The sequence below is a fragment of the Chenopodium album genome, chromosome 1, assembly GCF_948465745.1.
Source record: "Chenopodium album chromosome 1, dcCheAlbu1.1, whole genome shotgun sequence".
In the NCBI taxonomy this organism is placed as follows: Eukaryota; Viridiplantae; Streptophyta; class Magnoliopsida; order Caryophyllales; family Amaranthaceae; genus Chenopodium; species Chenopodium album.
The window spans coordinates 88,255,145-88,278,476 of record NC_137834.1 but is presented as its reverse complement, the minus strand read 5'-3'; the positions used below and the strand labels follow the sequence as shown (position 1 = coordinate 88,278,476).

Here is a 23,332-nt window from a genome sequence, read left to right as displayed (position 1 = left end):
TAAAACATAATTTTTCTTTGATGTTAAATAATAAACCTACACGAAATCATTACATTTTAAGAAATGATACAAAATTAACTTATCGAGGCCCTGTTCCATCACCTTGTGTTTGGCGATTATCTATTGTATTTTTTCTTTATTATTTCATATTTTTATATTTTTACTAAACTGAAATTATTTTTACTAGACTAAATATTTTTTTTTTTAAAAAAACAATAAAATAAACATAACTGAACACAATATTTCAAAACACTTTTTACATCCAACCAAACGAAACGAAACGAAACGAGTCAATCAACATCGACTCCAAGTGGACCATAAATTTAATGGTCAACCGACCATGGGGTGACCCTTAAAAAACAAACCAAATTAGCATCATCTCCATAAAGAGTCAACCTCCAATATACATCTTCCACATACAACTACAACACAAGTTCTTTCCACTCAAGAGAAAATACCATTAATTTTGGTTGCCTTTGCCTTTCTGTCAATTCTAAATTATTACTCCCATCACTTTATATTTTTTTTTTTGATACTTTACTTGTTTACTTTCCCACTAATCCTTTTGTCACTATTGATTTTTCCAGCTAGCTTGCTTGCTTTCCTCTCCATTTTCTCTCTCCTAGGGTTATGAATTTTCTTCTTCTCAGTTTTTGCTGCTAATTCAGCTCTTTTTTAGCTGACAATTATGGTCAGAAAGCATGGATTTCAGTTACCAGCTCATACTTATCAGGTTTGTCTTTTTCTAATTTTGTCCATATTTTTTTTTTCTGTTTTTTTGTTGTTGTAATTTTAGTTTAATTTTAATTTTTTTTAGCTAATTTCGATGTAATTTTGTCTGATTTTGAAGTTGTTGCTTGAATTTGCTCGAATTTTGTGCTTAATTATGTCTGCATTTCCTTTGTTTAGCGTAATTTAATACTGAAAATTTGAGAGTAGTGAATGTTACTTAATTTGTTTATTTTTTTGTTTGAACGCAAAATTGTTGATCATGTTTAAGTAGTTTGGAGCTGGAATTCATGGATAATCATTGTTTTCGATGTTCCGAGCGCGATATGACACTACTGTTACGTCTGTTAGTGCTAACTCAAACAAGTAGACATGGTGGTCTCGAGGAAAATGTGATTATGGACTGTTTAGCTGCTTGAGGACTGTTAATGCTTGCTTAAAATCAATGGAATTATGGAAAATATAGTTGTTTGAGTGATTGAATGTGCAAAAGGAATTGTAGAGAGGTTGTGACTAATCATTACTCTAATGGTTGAAATATTTGTGATGACTCGCGGAATAAATGGAAATACGGAAAATATAGTTGTTTGAGTGATTGAACGTGCAAAAGGAATTGTAGAGAGGTTGTGTCTAATGGTTGAGATATTTGTGATGACTTGCGGAATACTAGTTAAAGTATTCGTTGTTGCTGCGAACACTTAGGTGAGACGGAACTTGAGTTCTAGACAGGATAATATGATTGATTAGAATGACGGATTGATCTTGGCGAAGTTTATTAAGATGCATTTGTTATCCATTGAATTTTCTAAGTTGAATTTGTGCAGGATGTTTTATAGACTGCTTGCATATGTGCTTTATAATCTATTATATAGTGATTTGGTTTTTTTTTTTTTTTTTTTTTGGACAGGTTGTTGCAATTACTGTATTCTGCTTGCTAGTTGTTGAATTCTATGCTTTCCTTGCACCTTTCCTTGGAGGCCGAATATGGGAGTATGTTTTGATTGCTACATATTCTCCAGTGGTATGTCTTTTTATAGCTTTTCTGCAGTCCTATATTATCGTGTTAATTTTCCATTTCTCCTCTTATTATAGTGCTCTGCAACTTCTTTACTTATGTCTTTAAACTCTTGATGCTTTTGTCAGAAAAAAACATAGGAACTTAGAACTTATGATGCTTGTTTTATAGAAACTATTTAAAATTTCTATAATATATATGTTGGTGGAACTGGTCGTTGGTTTGGAGCACTGCAACGAGGTTGATAGAATATATTCAAGGGATGTATATTGTTGGTGAGAGGAGATCCTTTGGCCATACTTAGTTACAATACTAACATCTGATGTTGTTGACTTTACTGGATAAGAAAAGCTATGATGTTCGGAGGTAGAAGCATCAGGTCTTTTAATGGGTTTGACCTACATGAATGGCTAGTCTCCTGGATCAGGGCATGCAGTAATGTGCAGAAGTTATTATTAAGTATAGATCTTTTGTTCCCCAACCAGGATGCTAGAATCTAAAACCCATTTTCCTGGACTCCTTAGGTAGAAAAGTTGTTGCTATGGGATCTGTATCTCCACATGGCACAACTCATTAGGTCATCCTACTTACCATCTTACCTCACTATTTGGGGATAAACTTGTGCTGTTTCATATGGGGATATGGGAAATGAAGTTCAGAAACCCTGGGTTATAATTACAGATTTACTTTTGGGCGTCTTCTTTTAGCCATTGGTCAATGGTCTCTAGTTTTGTGTTAGAACTGATTTGTTTTCATTCCTTTTATTAGTTTTTTTTTCCCCTTTTCTAGTTTCCATTTCTGTAAAATAAGAAAATAGATGTAGTGGGTATATGGGCCTAGAATCCTAGATTGCTTGATAATTAAGCCAGACTGTGCAATGTCGAGGCGTATTATCTGACAGATGATTTTTGAGCATATATAAGAGTAGCACTTACACCACCATTCCTTAAGGAATCCCTAAATTTCAATTTGTAATGAGACCATAAACAAGTTAGGATTCAGGAGACATTTTAACTAATTCCTTATATCATAGAATGATATTATCAATTTTTTTTATTATTATTCAAGGCACGCTGATTGTTATATCTCTGTAATTTGAGCTTGCTTAACTTACTATTTTATAATTTACTTCTATTCTGTATGGCCATGTGTATGATACCTCTGTCCTTTCGCTCACCTTATGCTTCTAAATCTGTCAATGTGTAGGCACTCATTGTTTTCATTCTTTACGTGAGGTGCACTGCAATAAATCCTGCAGACCCAGGAATTATGTATAAATTTGATAATCAACCCAACAATCATCTCAGTGGAGAGTCAAACAAAGATGTACATAATAGATTTGATGAAAATGGTACAGATGGCCACTCCTCACCGTATTCAGTGTCCAGGAGCTCGACAATGGCAAGCAACTTGAGTAAGATTGGTTCAGCAAAGGAAGTTCCTAAGTCTAGTGATCGTGTGCAGCGAGCAAAGAAAAGATCTTCTTGTAGTGGCATTGGAGGAATCTTCTGTTTATTGTTTGTCCGTGAAGATTGTCGGAAAGAGGAGGATATTGAGGAACAACAAGGCAACGGAGAAGATGCTTTATTTTGCACACTATGCAATGCTGAGGTATATTGTCTATGATATCATGGCTTTATTGGTTCTACTTGTCTACATAGCTACTACTTTGGCATTTGTATAAGTTGTATCGGCCCATAGTACAATTTATATTTATCTTTTTTTCCAGTCTCCGACAAATTTAAAGAACTTTTGTGCTTTATAGTCTGTACAACTTGTGCATTTCTGAAATCTATTGGGATTAAAGAAATCCAGTTTGTATACAGGTTTTGAATTCATTTTGTGTAATCAATAATTAGAATCCTAAGTTTTATATCTTGTATAGTCATGTGATATCTAAAACTTGAATTCTGTCTTGTTTGAGTGTGTTGCTTTTCCAGAAATGATATTGTGATCAGGAATCTTTGGTCCTATTTTTTTATTTATTTATTTTTTTTTTTTTTTATGTTATATAATTTTTTGAAAGGATGCTAGATAATGGGCATATTCAATGATCTGATTCATTTGCAATTGAGATCTCAATTAAGTGCTTTGAAGGGCATTAAACACTCCAGTCCTATGGGTTGTAGTTGCACACTTGCATGTATATTTTGATGTTCTATGTTAGTTGTACTGTGAATTTTCAAACTCCTGATGTAGTGAGTTGGTGAACAATCCATACTATGTACTCTTGGCCTTTCCTCATTAACTAGGGCCTCCATTCAGGTGCGCAAGTTCAGCAAGCATTGTAGAAGCTGTGATAAATGTGTGGATGGGTTTGATCATCACTGCCGGGTATATTTCTTGGGTCATTGATACTGTCAAATGTTTATGTTCAATAGCCTCTTTTTTCTAGCTGAAAATTTTACATCAACTTATGTTTTGGTTTATGTCAGTGGCTCAATAATTGCGTGGGAAGGAAGAATTACATGACTTTCATCTCTCTGATGGCCTCAAGTCTTATTTGGGTATGTTTTGAAGCATATGTTCCCTTTAAGGTGCTTTATTTTTCAATTTATTTTTATTGACTATGCTGTTTGTTAGTTCAGCTTGTTATTGAAGCAGGAATTGGTATTGCTGTGTTTGTACGTTACTTTGTAAATAGAAGAGGTATGGAGGCTGAAATTATTGACAGACTTGGGAATGGTTTCACTCCTGTCCCTTTTCCAACAGTGGTGGTATGTTGAACCAAAATGGGGTACATTGTAGACCGAATGTAATATTTTACTTTTTATAAATAATGTGGATGGCTTTGTGTTCCTTTCACCTCATCAAAATATTTTTTTGCATGCAGGCTTTCTTCTCGGTAGTTTCCATTATAGCTTGTATACCGTTGGGCGAACTGTTCTTTTTCCACATAATACTGATGAGAAAGGTAGGCGCCTTAGCATTATCTTTCTTATGGTGCTGGTTAGAATGGGAGTGATTTTAACATGGAACTTAATTTGGGGCTGCAACACTTGTGGCTTTAGGGTCTTACTACATATGAGTATGTTGTGGCTATGAGGGCTATGAGTGAGGCACCACCAGGAGCAGCGTCTGACAATGATGAATTACCAAATGAGCTGTATTCACCAAGTGGGTCTGCAACAACTGGTTTCAGCGGTGGCAGTTCTCTAGGCCTCCAGTACAAGGGTGCTTGGTCGTGTACCCCTCCCAGAGTATTTGTGGATTATCAGGTATTGTCTATAATATAGTTTGGCGATCTTGCTTCACACGACAATTGTTTAAATTGATAGCCTGTTTAGGTACCGTGTCTTCTTGGTATATCCTGTGTTACTCTCCTGCAAGGCTCCGTGTATGAAACTTAAATACTTTGGAAATTTAAATTAGTTGCCACGTTATATATTATTCTGCAAGAACACAGTGTTGATAGCATATCAATTACATCATCTTTAATCGCATGTCTAAGGATGATTAGGGGTCAATTTAATTTAAATTCAGTATTTTGTTATGCTGGTTGGTTATGCTGATTGTCTGAATAATGTGCATTGTATTTTGTTAGTTGATGCTTGTTTACTTTTTGTGAGCTGGATTTGTCATCTATAACTGTATAAGATTGCAAGGAAGTAATATAATACATGGTTGTTCAGCAGCCAGAGCAGATAGAGTTGTTATGATTCTTATGAATAGGAAAATTGCTTTCTTTAGACTAAAATTTGACCTTGCATGGCTTTTATCTTACTCATCTTTCCTCAAGAATATATAGCGTGATATTGAAGCATTGTGGCAAGTATGCTTCCTAGACTTTCTCAGCTTTGACCTTGCCAGTAGGAGAGTCCTTGCTGGTTGTTGTTGGTGATGGTTTGAGCCTATGGCACTCGATATTGTGTAGATGGAGGAGGATTGTCGACGACTACTGGAGATAGAATCTTTGGTTCATGCCGCCAACCTCATCCTATTGGGATTAAGGATCTGACATTGTTGTTGGTAGTGATGGTTGTGTGGTGTTTCTTAGCTTTCTTGGAAGGGGTTGAGGGAGGAGGGTTGTATGGTTCGGACCCTCTTGGCCTGCTCCCATTCCTCACACAATACTTGGTAACCACTGAATAGGTGCCACTGTGCCAGGTGTTTCTATTTGAAAGGAAACTTGAAAGAGAGATTGGGATGTTTATAAAGTTGTATAAACATCCACATGTATTAGTGTATTATAATTCATTACCTTATCAAGTGTACACTTTTACTTGTTCAAACATCGCATATTATCCAATGCATAAAACTTCCAAAGCTAGTGCTTTGTTTCATCTTTCTGCAATATTTGTCAATATGTGATCATTCAAAGTTGTGTTATCTCTGTTGCTCATAAAACTGTGGTGTAACAGGAAGAAGTTGTCCCTCATTTGCAGCCTGGAATGGTCCCATCAACCACTGATCCAGATGCAACAGGACGAAGCAAGGCACCTAGAAAGCCAGTCAAGCGCAGTGCATTAAGGCTTGCAAAGTTGGATCCCAATGAAGTCATGAAAGCTGCAGCAAAAGCCAGAGCTTCATCATCTGTGATGCGACCAGTTGACCGTCAACGACAAGCTATTGACTATAGTTCCAGCGAAAACATAAGCATCCAAAGTAGTGTGAGTACAGATATGGGTGCAAACAAAGATTTTAAAGGCGACTTTAGAATCTCTTCTATGAGAAATTCTGTTGCTCCTAGTCAAGGAAGCAGAGATGAATATGAAACTGGGACCCACAGCATGAGTAGCTTCAGCAGTCCTAGTCATGTACATGAATCAGTAACGCTAAGTCCTCTCCCACGAGCTCATGGATCAAACCATTTCAATGCAGCTGGCTCTATTCCTGGTTTGAACGCAGCTCAGCCTTCTACTTCTAAGGGAACCTTCCATGGCGTTGATCCAGTATCTAGTTTTCCATCACTACTTGACGAGAAGAAGTTTCAGAAGGAAAGTAGTACAGATCCATTATTGCTCTCAGCTTCAACCGCTCTTCTTAGAGATGTCAAAAGGACATCTGTAATTTGGGACCAAGAAGCTGGGAGATATGTATCAGTCGCTGCCACAACAGATGCTAGAAATAAATCTTTACAACAAATTGCAACATCAAAAGCTAGTGTAGATGCTAATAGTTACAGTAGAAGACCAATGCCAATGCCAGCAGCTCAACCAGAAGAGTCATTTTCCTCAAGAGCTCAACTCCAGCAATCAGATAAGTTGATGTACACTGGGGAAAGCATTTTCTTTGGTGGGCCAAGTATTCCTGGAAAAGATGCTGCTAAAACTGATAATAATTCAATATTCAGGCGGGGTCAGGAGCGGTTGTTCCCAAATACATCCCGGGAATCAAGATTTAAAAGGGATACTGCATCAAACCAGCTTCCTGTTTTTGTTCCAGGGGGATTTGCACAGAATCCTCAGTCGTCTTCTGGTGTGAGATAATTGTTCGTCTTGATATTCATACATGGCAGTATTTTCAGGTGGCCTAATTTTTTGACCCAGCTAAAGCATTTGAGATCAGAATTGAGATTCTAGTGAAGCTTTTATGCGGCCACACCATGCTCAAATCTTTAAAGTGGAGCTGCGCTACTCGCAAATGTTCTTTTCCTGCTGCCAAGTTACAAACGCGATATATTCCAACATTGACATTACTAATTCATCACATGATCTCAGGTGTGGGCTTCTCTTGGCAGCTTCAATACTGGGTTCCTTTCTCACACGGTCAAGGATCACTTTTATCTCTTAAGGTCTCTCTATTACTTTCTCCATCCTCTAGCTCATTATGGTCTCGTTCGTTATGGTTGGTATTATCATATTCAATTATGTTTCTCGGTGGTGGAAGCTCCCAGAATACCGCCATGCCAATCTTGTGTTGATATGTGTAGACGATTTCCTTAAAATTCATTCAAAACTTCAAAGGTGTTAATATTTAAAATTTTGTATATCAATGAATGAGTTGTCTTTGCAATGATGTGCGACTGTTAACTGTATCTCCTTGCAAATTTGGATGTAGAATGCTGCTGCAGTAGTATGGGTCTATGCAAAGATTATGGATTATTATTTAACAGAAAAAGGTGAAGGTGTTGCGAGGATTTGTGCCGTATAATCTTATATATGTCTGATTATCTTTTGTCGGGGGTTGTTATTGGTTGTGAAGATGATTATATTATCTTAGATTGAAATAATTATCTTTCAATGAACTTATTTTTTGTTTTATTTATAAAGTTGCACAACAATAATCTCACCGGCTCACTGCTTTGGAGTTTGGACAAATATGTCGGTATTGATGCCTTAGCGACACACTTTTACTTAGGGGTGAGCAAAAATTCAGGGTACCCTGATATGGAACCGGAACCTGTTCAGAATCGCAGGTTCTGAACCCGGAACCTGTTGATCAGGTTCCGGGTAATAAAATTAGGAACCTGTTGCAATAGGTTCCGGTTTCGGGTAATAAAATTTTGGATCTACAACCTGTAGGGTACCCTGTTAGTACAGGTTCCATATAGGGTACATGAAACCGGAACTTATATGGTATTAAAAATTCTAGACAATTAGTGTTGGTTTGTTATATTTGAAGTACTATACTAAAGTTGTAAGCTTTTATTGTGATCATCTATTTTTTAAAAAAATAAATTTGTCACAATTTATCAAGTAACTATTAAACTTACTTTGACATACAGGGTACCCTGTTTAGGAACCGGAACCTGCAGGTTCCGGTTCCGGTTCTCAATTCTTAGGAACCTGTTGCAACAGGTTCCGGTTCCGGTTCCTATTTTTAGGAACCTGTTGCAACAGGTTCCGGTTCCGGGTCCTGATATTTTTACAGGGTACCCTGCTACGCTCACCCCTACGAGTTTTACTTGGATGACTTAGGTCGTATTAGGTGCTAGACTTTTTGGCAGCGTGGGGAGGGGTAAAATATCAATCCCAAAGTAGAATTGATCATACGACCTTATGATTGTGAGATGCAAAACTTTATACTAAATCAAGCTTTACTTTATTGTTTTTAGGGTAATGCTATATGCAGCCCTTAGGGCTGCAAGCTGCATATAAGCATTTAATATCCTTCCTTTTCAACTTTCAAGTATTAAGTTTGGAATTTATGGACAATTTACGAGTAAATCGGTGTAATCGGTGTAATAAATGTTTATTTATTGTTAATTCTTTCTACTTTTAGCTTCTTATATGCAATGGCTGCATATATCTTTTTCTTTTTCTTTTTTCTTTCTATATTTTTTTTTATTTAAGAATAATATAATCATTGTGTATAAAAATGTACATTGTGCACATAAATCTTGCCACCATAATACGAAGTAAAATAGTACTCTCTTTTTTTCTTTTTTATTAAGTACCCCTATTTTTCTAGACAAGTACATAAATTCAAAATATTTGTTGTAATTATTAGTAAATATAAATTATAAAAAGTTGATATTCGAAAACTATACATTGACACGATTTCAACATATACCCCACATAACCTTATTTTTTCATATAATATAAATCACTACTTCATAATATTTGACAAAATCGTTTCTACGGTATAAATTAGACAAATAATCAACATGACACTGAAAAAATAGAAGGAGTACCTTGTGTAGAAGGACAATTAATCCATGCTTGATTCTAGGACAATTCCCATGATCCATTTTAGTGGATAGATTCTCATTGGATTCTAAGTGTAAAATCCATTAATAGGAGAATCAAGTTTGATAACACAATCAATTCTTACATAATCAATATCAATTGATTCCATATATCTTTTTTTTTTTTTTTTTTTTTTTTTTTTTTTTTTTTGAGAAAGCTCATTTACTTTCAAAATTGACTATTAATATTAAATTTATATAATTAGTACATTCCCAATAAATTTGGATTCTCAAAGTACACCATACTCCAACTTGAACTCTTCAACATTATTTCTCTCTCTTTTTTTTTGGATTTTTTTGAAAACTTTTCTCTCTCTTTAAGATTAATCCGTGAAAAATGAGACATTTGATTCAATCAACGTTCAAAGCAATCAAGGTATTCAAATTTTATTTTCCTATTTATAAAGTTATTAGTCGATTATTCTCTGTTTTTCAATAATTTCTGATATTATTTATGATCGTAATGGGTTTTCAATTCATTTTTTTTGAATTTGTTTGCAACTGCTTGTTTTTTTTAGGAAATTTTCCTATTTACATATTTTTTCCAGATTTTTTTGTTGTTGATAATGAATGTTAGAAGATTATGTCTGTTTTGATTTTGTGATTTTTTTTTGTTGAGGCGGAATTTTGATGTCAATTATATTTAGGTTTTGAATTTTGTGAAAATTCTTGTTATTGGGCAATGACTTTGTGAGGAAATAAACTAAATCACAAATGAGTTTTAATAATAAATAAGGTTCAAAATAAGGTCCATTATTGATTCAAATTAATGAAATAGGTTCATTTGTGCCAGAATTAAACAATGTATTACCAATATAATTAATTATTAGATGAACTCGCCGCCCACGTTTTATTTATGCCTGAAACAATCCAATTTTCTTATATTTAGATGAATTTGGGCGATTCTGAGTTATTATTGAATAGGTGGATGATGAATTATTCAGAGCAGGTACATACAATGCATGATTTGCTTTGTGCAGCATGTGGAACTGAATATTGATTGTTATATCAAGGAGTGTTTAATGCGGAAAGTAGTTTATTGGCGGTCTTATTTTGCTGAAGATTGGATTTCGTTACCTAATGAACTCGTTTTGTTTGCTATAAGTCTGAGGGTTATGGTCAGGTTCAGCTTATGATTATTAATGTGATGAAACTTGAAATCATTGTAAACTCACTTGTGAGTGTCCCCACATTCGAGAAAGAGGAGAGATGGTTCCAGTTTATAAGGTAGATGAGTTACTTCTACTATCACCAATTGATTTTACTATGGAACGTCCTTTGGCCTTGTTTGCGGACCAAACTCTCCTCCTCATTTGGGGTTGCTGGAAACGTATCGACCTAATTACTTACACCATTTTGGGGATGATTTGGTTATCTTTTTGTCCACTTGATGGACTATTTTTTTTATTTTTTATTTTTTTATTTTTTTATTTTTATTTTATAGCACATGCAATAATGCTAGACAAAATGTTTGTTAATTAGTAGATCTTTGTATAATCTATATTATCTATCTCTCTCTCTCTATATATATTCATACACATATCTCTTACTTAGAATCCTAATTCGCTTCTTTCACTCTAATTAATTTCTCTAAGATATTGCATTTTCCATCAAAAGATTTGTAGGCCTGTGTATGAATAACTCTTGCAAATCAAAGCCCCTTAAAATTTCTTGAAGCATTCACTTTTAGAGTTTTAGTGGCTAAGTTCACTTTCTATCTCTGTGACATTCAGACTTCTGTTTCTTCATATTATTCATATTTCTGTTTTTTTTTTTTTTTTTTTTTTTTTTTTTTTTTTTTTTTTTTTTTTTTTTTATAATTTATCTTAAATAACTGTTTGATCTTCAATTTATATGATATACGAACATAACCCTTCATAACTTTGTTAAAATTTACCCTGCTTATCTCAATATACAATTCTTTTCTACTTATAATTTTTATAATTTTCTGTCTCTATCATCTCCTTTCTCTTTCTTGCCCCGTCTCTGTTCAATACTGGTGCAACTTGTTGGATTTTTAAGGTTTAGGTTTTCAACTCTACATTGTTTGCATAAAAAATGGCGGAGGCACCGATAAATCTAAGCGGTGGAAGCCATGAAAGTGGTGACCAAAGCCATGTATGCAAGCAATGATGCTTAAATGTTTTATCCTTACCATATGTTCAGCTAATTTTATTTTATTGTGATTCGTTTTTATTATTATTATTACTATTGTTATTTTTTTTGGGGAGGCAGAATTTATAGTTGTTTTTGATTTCTTGGATGGGATGAATGTTCAAGTCTGTCTTTTTTGTCTTCAGTCCTTGAACATTAAATATAAAGAAGAATTGTTAGGGGTGCTAACACAAGCAGCACATGCCTCTAAACACAGTAATATCTGATTTATTTTTTGTTAAAAAAATAAAATAAAATTTGTACTCACTTTTAAGGAATCTCACTACACCCTCCATTCTCCTTAATTCCCATGAAAAATGAGAAACAAGCACTATATTGTGGGATGGAGGGATTATAGTCTATACTTTGAGTGGATTAAACTCTGTTGCTCATTTTATGCATCTGAAATATTCTTGACTATTGTTTGCTGCACTGATGTATCTACAGTCGAATTCAAATGTGAAGCATGCTGTCAATAATGGTACTCGAGCCTCATATCTGGCCAGATATACCAGTAGTGATGCATCACTGGACTCAACTACAGAAAGCAAAAAAAGGTTTGTACTATATAACTTATGCTGATTTTTATCAAATAGAGTGTAGGATGGGGCCTCTTTCTTTAGAGTGATTATTTAAATATTATTTAAAAAAATACAGCCAAGCTAAGCCTTTTCCTACTAGTGACCTTGTGGGCCAGTTTCATGGATCTGTTGCTGCTACTATACTCACTTACCCTCCAAAACTTCAGATATAAGAGGCTTTGCTTCAAAAAATTTCATCTTACTTCTCTTTGGATTCATTGGTCCTTTGAAAATGACTTCTTCCACATATTCACATCTCATACAGAATACCCTGGCCTTGTATCAAATTATTGCTAGTCAAATTTAGAACCTACATCAATAGACATTCATTCAAATTTATTTTTTAAAAAATTTATTTTTATGTTTTAATATATATATATATATATTTTTTGTGATTTTAGTTTCAAAGGACATGATATGCTGGCACCTTTCACTGCTGGGTGTCAATCGACTGATACTCATCCATTGGTGATAGATAAGTCTGAGGTATATCATCTTCATACAATTATTTACCATATCATAATCTAGAGAATTAGTAAGGATCGGAAGCTATCTTAACTATATATATTAGTGCCCTGCTTATGCAATTATTTTCTCCCAGGGTTGCTACGTGTACGATATTGAAGGCAACAAATATCTCGATTCTCTTGCTGGCCTGTGGTGCACAGCCTTAGGTACTGTTCTTCATGAAGAAAACTTAGATTCATTGCTGTTTCCTAAGACTTATATTTCTGTTATTTTTCCTTGTCTTATTTTGTGATATTTGAATCAATTATATGCATTTAGCGTATTCTGTAAATTAATCAACAATAAACTGGTTTTTGTATAACTTATACTTTATAAAGAGTATAAAACAAGCATACTCCCTATCTGTCTATCTGTTTGAAGAACCTTTGCATTATAATTCTGCTAGTGCAAGAGCCCTATCACAAGTTATGGTAAAAAGCAGTCAGGAAAATTTCGTCTTTCAATGTCTTGATTCAGATGTTCATATATCTGCTTTTCTCTATTCTTTGCTCGTGTCGCAATTTGCAAGCTATGACCATCTGCGTTGCCTGGACTGAAACATGCAGGAGGAAATGAATCTCGACTTGTTTCTGCTGCAACATCACAGTTGAATAAGTTGCCATTCTACCACTCATTTTGGAATCGAACTACCAAAGTGTCTTTAGTAAGTGCTACATATAAAGCTTGTTAAATTCAGAACATTCATTGAGTTATTTTTTAAGTAATTACTCGGCATCCTTTGATATGCATATTGAGTTAATGCTCTAGCATATTATTCTTCCCCCTGTAATCTTAATAAATATATGTTGTATAAGTACAAGTCACTGAATGTTATATTGTTATTATCACGGATGGAGATTGAGGAGGTTGGATTTGGAGGCCAGACGGCCCAGTTCTGTATGTTGGTGAATGTTTGTTTGGCTACCAAAGTAATGTAAATTCTGTTGATTTTAGGGCTGGTGGGGGGATTTAGGGCTTGATAATAGTGGAAAATATATGGTTACTGAAGGAATCGAAGTGTAATAGATGCATGTATTTTATACTCCTGGAAGCTTACAAGGAGGATGATTTTGATGAATGACCTACGACACCATTCTTGATAATATCTGGCATTTGTTCGTGTACGGAAGGGGTGAGGGATTCATAGTGGTTTTTGTAGTTCTTTTATATATTAGATTGGGAATTAATCAACCCAATAGTTGGGAGTCATTAGGTCCAAGCTTGATTCAACATATAGTTTTCCAGTCTCCAGCTAAGCTTGACTGCACAATGTCAAACTGACAAACTTGTGGAACCTTAGAAGATTACATTCTGTTAATTTTTTAATCTTAAATCTTACAATTTATGCTAGAAGTAATGAAAAAACATGGTGCTTTTCAAACTCAGCTCCTTAATGGTCTTATGGTCAAGCTTGCACCTCAGTTTAACCCTAAGAAAGAAGTTATTTTTATTTTTGAGAAAAATACAAAAATTTTATCTGTTTGCAAATTAAATTGGATACCAGCCTCTAATTATTCCTCTTGGTAACTGAATAATCTTTTTCCTTTTTTGTTACTGGTACCACTTATTTGCCTTTTATTTTCCAAAGTCTTAATTCTTTTAATTGCGTGGAAAGATGGAGAGTAGATCCCTAGTCCTGTAATAAATCTGGCCTATTGGGGAGCAGTAGTGTAGACAGTGCATAATAGCTGTCAGATTAAGCCTTAAGAGTAAGTATGTTGGTTAATTGGACTGAGAAATGCCATATAAAAAGGAGATCAGCGAGAGAAGGATGGATGTTATTGAGTATTTTCTTTAGCTTTATTTATACACTTTGGGAGAGCACAAGCCTCTTGAAGCTTCTGTTATCTTTAATTTTTTCGATTTCTGCCAGATGAAGTACAATTGTCTTATTTTTTATATGTAAGAAACTTCCATTTAAAACAAATCCATACTTATTAATTGACTTGTTTTTGGTTGTTGCTGTAGTTGTATTTTTTTTTTTTATTTATTTGTTGCATTCTATATATAGAGATCTAGTTTGAATTCTTTCAATACTTTTTAGATTCCAAGGCCTTTTTCTTAAACATAAGGTTGTCCGTGTTGAGTGTCTTGTAAGTTTGGCAGAAGTCCTAGTAGTTGCATTTCTTGAAATCCTTTATCCACTCTGCTTGATCTTTGGTCCTGATTGTTGTATACTAAAAGGTACAGACAGAATGTGCAATTAAGGAGGTGCTTATAGTAGTTCTTTGATCTATTCGCAGGATCTTGCCGAGGAGCTTGTAGAAATGTTTACTGCAAGAAAAATGGCCAAAGCATTTTTTGTAAATAGTGGATCAGAAGCCAATGATACTCAGGTAAGTTATCTGTGAGAGTGTCTCTATTGATATTATGAAGTTTATGTCTTGTCTTGTAAGATCTAGAAGAGAAGAGTTAGATCATATTGGGTGCATGGAGCCAAAGAAAAATGGAAGCAAGTGATAATGTAGACATCTTATTTGAATGTAGCAGACCTTTATCAAGGATGCTGTTACTGAGAACTGGGTTGTACAGTTGCACCCAAGTCTGTCCATATCTGTGCAAAACTTGAATGTGTTTTAAAAGCTGTCAAACATGGTTGATACAGCAGACCTCATTGATTTGTCTTAGTGCACCTCAATACTGAAACACTATACCCAAAAGTATAACATCTGACTTCTCATCAACCAAGCACCTGACTGCCAAGGCATCCTTATATTTGTGTTACCTAGGCAAACTGTGTCATACCTTTATTCACTTTGTTAGAGGATCGCACGCAGGACATGTGCATGATGGGGTAGTATCCAATTGAACATGGTAACTTGTATGTCAGGTTGGTTGAGTTACTTTTTCATGATCGACTTGGAAATACAGTAAGTCTGATTATGAAAGTATTGGAGATGATTTAGACAATACAAGGAAAGGACACTGTGCAATATCTATCTGCTACTTTTCATTTTAACAATGCTATTTCTTTGAGATGTGGATTATGCTTAATTAATGAGGCTTCTCTTGAAAATGGGATTTAGGAATTTTTTTGTCTTGCAGGTTAAGCTGGTTTGGTACTACAACAATGCGCTCGGAAGACCAGAAAAGAAAAAATTTATTGCTCGATCTAAATCGTAATTTTCATCTTATCCATGTTTAGTTCATTTCCATTTTGAAAGAATTGAATCTTACTGTTTCCTTGCATTTGACAGATACCATGGCTCCACCCTAATAGCTGCTAGCTTATCAGGGTAAGATCTAGGTTTCGTATTACGTAGTTGTTTAATAGTGTTGATAAATGTGGCGATACCAACTCATATGCTGTTTTGAACAGACTTCCTGCCTTGCATCAACAATTTGATTTGCCAGCTCCATTTGTTTTGCACACTGATTGTCCTCATTATTGGCGCTATCATCTTCCAGGTTGTGGTCGACTTCTTGGTTTTGTGATTGATCTTCACTTTCTTTTATATTTCTTCTTAAACTTATGCATGATGCACTTTTTGTAACAGGTGAAACAGAGGAGGAGTTTGCTACCAGGTTGGCAAATAATCTAGAAAATCTTATCCTCAAAGAGGGACCAGAGACGGTATAACTGCTATGATTAATACTTCCTTGAAGTCAAAGAAAACTTTGTTAAGATCTTTAAGCTGAAGCCGAGTAAATTAATTTGAATTTGATATACTGTGGTTTTTCCACTTCAGATTGCTGCATTTATTGCTGAGCCTGTCATGGGAGCAGGAGGTGTAATTCCTCCCCCGGCAACATACTATGACAAGGTATTCTGCAGTTCATACTAAAATATCGGCTCATGTCGTTCTTTTTTATTTGACATGTTGTGACTTTTGACACTATTCAGAAACTCTACTTTGACTAGCTTTTGCAATTTATATTTATGATTATAGCATTGTCATGTGAGATCTTGTTAAAATCGTCTCAACGTATTTTTTTTTGTATTATCAACCTTTTGTAATTTTTACTTATTGATAATTAGACATATTGATCGTGAAACTTGTGCATTGGAAAATGTGATAAAAAAGTGTCAACTATAAAAGATTGGAAGAAGTCTACTACTACCTTCATTTCATAATGTCCTTAACATATTCTGATTTTGCCCGTTTCATAATGTTCTTAACCTATCTACTTTATTCCATATAGGACAAACCCCTCTTACTACCTTACTCCACAATATTGAAAATTGTTATATACACCCGGGTTCAAGGTGCACCCAAGTGTATTTTGCTCATTTGATATTTTTTTTTTTTTTGCTCATTTTAAAATCTAAAATGAGCAAAATTAAATCAAATGAGCAAAAAAAACACCTTTGATGCACCTGGGTGTATATAAAAGGTTTTCCCTCATTATTACCCCAGGCTATTCACTTATCCACCTTAGCTTTTCTTACACCCACCCTGTTTTACTCTCTCTTATTTTATTCACCTTAAATTGACTCTCTATCTCTCACCTAATTCTTACACCCACCCACGGTGCTACACTTTCTCTCTCTTTTGCCTTAATTCTTGTGCAAACAGTAGATGTAAAGAACATTATAAAACGAAAGTAGTATCTATTTGGAATTTGATGTGTTACACTCTTGAGCAAGTTGGTATTTAATGCCATTCATGAGTGACTCGAAAATTTAACTCTTTGCATGCATTCTCTATATCCTCACTTTTAGAAATATATGAGTAATTAACAATGATGATAAATTAACCTTTCAAAAATTAAGAAAAAGTTCCTAAATGAGTAAATGGAATATGTAGTTGTAGTAAAAGCTGTAATAAGAGTGCAGAAAGGAAGAGATTTTACTAGTTAGTCTTCTCTGTCCTGTATTTTGAGTCCTGATGAGCCACCAGCAACTGCAACCCTTTGGATCCCATCACCTCTTTTCTACCCCTTTATTTCTCCTTTACTCCCCTCCAGGGCTTCACCTCTTTCTGTTCTCCCTTGTTCTTTCCTCTCCATACTCCACTCTTCTCAGTTCTCTACCCCCTCTCCTTTGCACCTGGGTTCTTCAGTTCTCATCAGCCTTTGCTGGAGGTCTGCTTTCCCTGTCTAAAAATTTGAAGAGAGGGTTGTATGGAGTGAATAAAGTGATTGCATTAGATAAGGCCTCAAGGGATGTAATCTTGTAATTGATATCAATTGAAGAGCACGACTCTTGCTGTTCTCTTTATGCACGCTGTGAAGCCAGCAAAAAGAGGTTAAGGATGTTTTTGACTGCGACAGCTCATTACTCTACCTTCATCAGCTTAGCCATGTTGGGTTAGGGGTTATATGTGGCGGGACAGAACAATGATTTAGGGTAAATGAGTCTTTAGCGTAAACTGTTCCCTGCTATGTTTCAACTAATGGGTTCCCCTTATATGCAAAGATTGTCAATTTGTGATGCACTGTTTAGTATCCATTATCTTTCTTATTTATAAGTCCATATATCATTTCCAGTTTGGTGTAGCATGCCTTATATCATATATGCATTCGTGATAGTAGCTAATTCTGCAAAACATTGTGAGTGAGAATTTATTAAGTAAGTTGACAATATATGGTTAGGGATAGTAGTTTTTTTTTTTCGTCTGTAATATGCATTCTTTACATTGTTTTTAAGATTTTTACTTTATCATATTGGCACAGGTTCAACCGATATTGAAGAAATATGACATCCTCTTTATTGCAGATGAGGTATATTTTACCCTCCCTTTTGATTAGACATGTCGAGGAGATTACTATTGTGCTGTTCACTTCTGAACTTCATTCTCTTATTCATGCAAAAGTCTTCCTTTTCTATTTTTGTCTTGTTTTGTAGGTCATCTGTGCATTTGGAAGACTTGGTGAAATGTTTGGTTCTGATAAATACAACCTCAAACCAGACCTTGTCTCCATGGCTAAGGTAGGCATGTTGTTCAAACTCTTGGTCTCTTTGTGCTTTAGGTTCTTGGTTGTTTATTTCCGTTGCTTTTACAGGCTTTGTCTTCAGCTTACATGCCCATTGGAGCCATACTAGTAAGTCCTGAAATCTCAGAAGTTATAAATACTCAAAGCAGCAAACTAGGTATGTTTCTATTGCAATATACTTTGTACTAAGTAATAGTATTACTCTATGAAAATATTTTATTTTAATACTCTGTAAGAAGTCATTAAGGGTTTTGATATATAAATTGTAGGTTCCTTTTCTCATGGATTCACGTATTCTGGGCACCCGGTTTCTTGTGCTGTTGCACTCGAAGCACTGAAGTTATACAAGTATGATCTTCCTGGATCCTTGCTCCCCTACAAATCTTCAATTGTCCATTATCTTAATTTGCTCCCTTTTATCCCCCCCCCCCCCCCTTATTTTTCTCTTGGAAAGGTGAGGCTTGGAGGCTGTGTTACGGTATATAAGTGTTCAAAATATTCTAATTAAGCAACTACAGTGACATCTGAATATACTATCTTTCGTACCCCTTGTAGCAAGTTATTGGGGGTAGGATTTGTGCCAGGCATCTTTCAATTACATTTGGCTCAATAAGAGTAGATCAATTTATATTTCAAATATTTCAATCCCATGTAAGAAAAAGGTGTATGCAGTCTCATGTGGAAGGTCATTTGAATGGATTTTGGCTTGTGTACCCTGCATTTTCTATTCACTCTGAGTCTGATATGCGCCTTTCTAATGGGAGGAAGAAGAACTGGAACTACATCTAGCAAAGCGGGTTGGTATTTGGTCCAGTGACTATTTCACCTGGTTGTAGATCTTGCAGTTTGGCTGATCATACTCCTAAAAGGTTATGACGTACCCAAGAGAGCTATTTGATTAGTGAAGCATGCTAGACTTGCTCACACTATCAGCTTAGCACTACATGCTACGCTACACTCTCTTGCATTAGGTAGGTTTAGAATGATGACTGAAGGTCTGGGTTGTCTCGTTAATTCTAGTTTCTCAGTCATGAAGTACCATTGAAAATGTATGTGCTTGACACCGTGTTGGTGTCTGGATTCTGGAGCTATTGGTGCTTGAAATGCTTACTGTGTACTTATGGATTGTTATGTCTGTCAACGATTGGTAGCAGCTGATGTCAGCTTTTTTTTTTTTTTTTTTTTTCAGGGAAAGAAATATTGTTGAGCGTGTAAGGAAACTTGCACCCAAATTTCAAGATGGAATTAGAACTTATGCTGACAGTCCTATCATTGGGGAGGTATCTTTTAGTGATATTTTTTTTTTCTTGGGTTTTTATCTGGCTTGTGTTTATTGTTGCTGCTTGCCAGTAGCATTTAACATTGCTACGTAATTTTTTCATACAGATAAGAGGAACTGGCTTAATTCTTGGAACTGAATTCACGGATAACAAGTCACCAAACGATCCGTTTCCTCCTGAATGGGGCAAGTTTTTTTTTTTTTTTTTTTTTTTTTTTTTTTTAACTTGTATATATATCTTTTTATTTCCTAGTTACTTTCCGCAGCTATCCCTGATTATACTTGAAATGACCTTTCTCCTTGAGTTTTATCTTACTACCTCATGCACAGTGGTCTTAAACCCTCTTGCATGATGACTATTGTATCTGACTATCTGCCTTGTCAGATGCTTAATCTAATCTGTATAATTATCTCATACTCCTGATTATTTAAATTTCAGGAATCGGTGCATATTTTGGGGCACAATGCCAGAAGCATGGAATGTTAGTTCGTGTGGCCGGTGATAACATTATGATATGCCCTCCACTAGTTATCTCCGAGGGAGAAATTGATGAGGTGAATATCTATTCCACTAAGACTTGCAAATTTTTTTTAAAAAAATTTCAATGCATGACATTTCAGTGCCTGATTATCTAGGAAGTATGTTCCTTGCTTATATCATGAATGTTATTTTTAATATATACCGACATTATTTTCTTTGTATGATCCACATCAGTTAATTACCAAATATGGGAAAGCACTGAAGGACACCGAGGAGAGAGTGAAGGAGCTGAAGGCCCAGAAGAAGTAAGGTTCCTTGCTGGGTTGATAATGGCGAAAATGAAGTTCTTTCACATTTTCTTATGTAAATGAAGGGTTCCTTGTGATGACATAATAGTCATTGTAAGAATATTACTATGCCTTAATTAATAAATGCATTATTTCCAGACCATTATTGTGCAGTGCCCTGTTTTATAAATCCCGGGTTCAGAGTTATATCTTATACAGAGTAAAAGTCACAAGTATCCCTAATGGAGAAATGTAAGATTTTACAAGTTCATTATAAAGCGTGTTTTTTCATAAATCACGAGTATCAGATCGGTAATAAACGACATCTCTCGACAATATAACAGATCACTCAATTCAGTCAGTTGCTAGCTGGTTGTACAAAAGGTACAAGTGTTGATGATTGCAGATAATTTTCTGGTTGAAAATTTGTCTGTGTAAATTTAGCGTAGTTTATATGCATCATAATCCATATGATGTAGACATGTAGTACTGGTTGAAAATTTGCATACATTGTAGATAAGATTGCGAAAGCTAAAGCCTAAAACAGAGAGTATCATACATGCTTCTGGGAATTCCACTCTTAAGGTGAAGCATAGGAGTTGCTACTGCTATTGAAGAGCTTGTTTAAGTATTGGATTTCTTGCTCGCTTTTCGTCGGGCACGACGTTCTCGGGAGCTCATAGAGGACTGAAATCCCATTCCATCATCTTCTTCCTTGTCTTCATATTCTCTGAATGATTTCTGTTCAACAGGTTGCTCAAATTTACATTTTTATTTCAACTGCTTAGCTAAAAAAACTCTGAAGAAATGGATAAAAATGATACCTCGCGAATTTCAGCGAAGCTAACAGCATAAAAGGTGACTGCAGCAACTGCTACTATGGCTGCTACTGGCACCACCATTTGCATTCCTATTCCTTCCATATTTTTCTTTCTCTTTGGACCCTCTCAAGTCTCACCCTCTTTGTGTGGCTCTTATTAGTTTTAGGTGATAGATATAATAATGTAATAACACTTTTTCGCTTTTGTTAGTGTCTCATTTGTCATTTCTCACTTGCCATAATTTTAGGCATTAATAGATTTATTTATCTTTTAGTAAATTTTTATTAATAATTTGTTATACCTCAGTAATATTATTTAAACCCCTTGTGGCTCTCTAAAACACAAAAAAATAAAAAAATAAATAAAAAAAAAATAAAAAAATAAATTTAAACCTTGTTAAGTTCACCTTAAAAAAAAAAAAAAAAAAAGAATATTTAGCAAAAATAATTTTACTAAAACAATAATTTCAATTCAGCATAAAGTGAATGGGCCATACAAATAGAGCACAAAATTGTTCAAAAATGAGTTTTTGAATTGTACAAATGAATATTGACAAAAAGTTTAGTACTCTAAAAGGATGATTTTTATCTGATTAATTTGCTTGTACTCAAAAATTGATAAATGTCGTAATTTCGCGTGGTTTTTTTTTAGTCAATGAATCATCTACAGTGTTGCATGTTAAGAAACAAGAAAAGTATAATGAATGATGATTGACAATTTTGTACGATGAACTTTGTCAGCTTGATATTGTCGTGCACGTAATATTGAACATTATCTTAACAAAATTGTATACGTACCAATTAGATCGAGTTGGTTAATCCCTTTGATATGTTAACACCAATCAACAATTTTCTTCAAGCTTTAACTCGAGATGTTATTATCCTATTGCAATTGCTGCTTACATTTGTTGTTGCTATTAATCGGCGCCATTTCTTTTTTATGGTAACACTTAGGGGGTGTTTGGTATGAAAATTTGTAACATAGGAAACGTAAACAAATAAGTGTTTCCGTTTCTATTAGTTTGGTATGAGGTATAAGTAACAAATACCGTTTCCAAAGGGTAACAAAATCCCCCAAATTGTTACCCTTATCCAATTAGTGGAAACAAAATGTGTTTCCTTCCTCAATCATAAACTCCTCAATTTGTTTTTATTTTATAAAGATACCAAACATATATCAAAGGTAACGTAAATCATTACCCTTCCCTTACTTATATAAATCCTTTCCATTCCGTTTACGGAATCTATACCAAACGCCTCCTTAAATTATCACGTAATACCCATTACTTCCAATTATAGTGTTAAGCTCAAATTTTGGTATTGCACAAGCTGTTTAAGTATTTTAATACCCGTTGATTTGATTACATGATGGGAATTAGGTGCGTCTTCTCTCAAAACTGTGACAGTCAAGGATTAATTAAAGTCATTGTATTCACATTGCACACTGTATCGTCTGCCTTTATGTGGCTCTCTTTAGTAGTTCATGCATGATGCATAGTAAATTCCTTAGTACGAGTAGACAATCATGAATTCAGATTTTCTTAGAAAACTAAGCTGTCATTTACTTGAACACTTCAACAAAATTCAACATTTACTGCCTAACTCTATCATTAATTGCTTTATAAATTTGTACTAATTAGAATCAAATGTATCATGTTCATTAATACTTCGACATAATATCTCACTGTCTTTTGAGGATAATTCTTGAAATTTCCCTTATTCAAAACACTATACATATATATATCATCTCTCTTTTGAAGATTATACCGCGAATATGAAACATTTCATTCAATCAATCTCTAAGGCAATCAAGGTCTTTGAGTCCTTCCTGCCAAAATTAGAGTCTTATTAGTCCATTAGCAATGCTTGCTTAATGTTTAGTTTACTTGCATGATCATTGTTAACATTATTCCATTTGATAGCATGTAACATTATATATCTGTTTCTGTCAAAAAAAAAAAAAAAAAAAAAA

At 34.6% G+C, this 23,332-nt stretch overlaps 2 protein-coding genes and 1 long non-coding RNA gene across 4 annotated transcripts; 2 read left to right on the top strand and 1 right to left on the bottom strand.

Moving 5' to 3' along the window:
- The first annotated feature begins 405 nt into the window (after positions 1–405).
- On the top strand, positions 406–7,702 carry LOC145561742 (putative protein S-acyltransferase 19). 2 transcript variants are annotated; one of them, XM_081621872.1, is made up of 9 exons: positions 406–733; positions 1,637–1,750; positions 2,951–3,355; positions 4,010–4,078; positions 4,180–4,251; positions 4,333–4,461; positions 4,578–4,658; positions 4,756–4,962; positions 6,130–7,702. In XM_081621872.1, exons 1-9 carry the CDS (start codon positions 689–691, stop codon positions 7,171–7,173), a joined length of 2,166 nt encoding a protein of 721 aa, XP_081477998.1. In that variant the 5' UTR covers positions 406–688; the 3' UTR covers positions 7,174–7,702. The 2 variants fall into 2 exon arrangements, with proteins under 2 accessions (XP_081477998.1, XP_081477997.1); XM_081621871.1 differs by having other exon boundaries at positions 407–733; positions 6,106–7,702.
- Positions 7,703–9,539: 1,837 nt separating this feature from the next.
- Positions 9,540–20,703, top strand: LOC145561714 (gamma aminobutyrate transaminase 3, chloroplastic-like). The gene is made up of 19 exons (XM_081621870.1): positions 9,540–9,750; positions 11,976–12,085; positions 12,511–12,595; positions 12,711–12,783; positions 13,183–13,280; positions 14,860–14,952; positions 15,662–15,735; positions 15,814–15,852; positions 15,936–16,024; positions 16,114–16,190; positions 16,306–16,380; positions 18,233–18,280; positions 18,405–18,488; positions 18,563–18,650; positions 18,763–18,841; positions 19,683–19,773; positions 19,880–19,958; positions 20,212–20,327; positions 20,488–20,703. The coding sequence occupies exons 1-19, from the start codon at positions 9,712–9,714 to the stop codon at positions 20,560–20,562; spliced, it is 1,512 nt and encodes a 503-aa protein (XP_081477996.1). The 5' UTR covers positions 9,540–9,711; the 3' UTR covers positions 20,563–20,703.
- A 262-nt stretch (positions 20,704–20,965) lies between these two features.
- On the bottom strand, positions 20,966–21,756 carry LOC145561730 (uncharacterized). The gene is made up of 2 exons (XR_014094221.1): positions 21,365–21,756; positions 20,966–21,281 (listed from the first exon to the last, which is right to left on the bottom strand). It is a non-coding gene; the product is annotated as an uncharacterized LOC145561730 (long non-coding RNA).
- Positions 21,757–23,332: the final 1,576 nt, after the last annotated feature.

Coding starts and splice junctions, on each gene's coding strand:
- LOC145561742 (XM_081621871.1), top strand. CDS start 689: ATGGTCAGAAAGCATGGATTTCAGTTACCAGCTCATACTTATCAG. Junction 4,659..4,755: donor ACATAATACTGATGAGAAAG/GTAGGCGCCTTA, acceptor TTGTGGCTTTAG/GGTCTTACTACATATGAGTA. Junction 4,963..6,105: donor GAGTATTTGTGGATTATCAG/GTATTGTCTATA, acceptor GTGGTGTAACAG/GAAGAAGTTGTCCCTCATTT.
- LOC145561714 (XM_081621870.1), top strand. CDS start 9,712: ATGAGACATTTGATTCAATCAACGTTCAAAGCAATCAAG. Junction 14,953..15,661: donor CAGAAGCCAATGATACTCAG/GTAAGTTATCTG, acceptor TTTGTCTTGCAG/GTTAAGCTGGTTTGGTACTA. Junction 16,191..16,305: donor TCAAAGAGGGACCAGAGACG/GTATAACTGCTA, acceptor TTTCCACTTCAG/ATTGCTGCATTTATTGCTGA.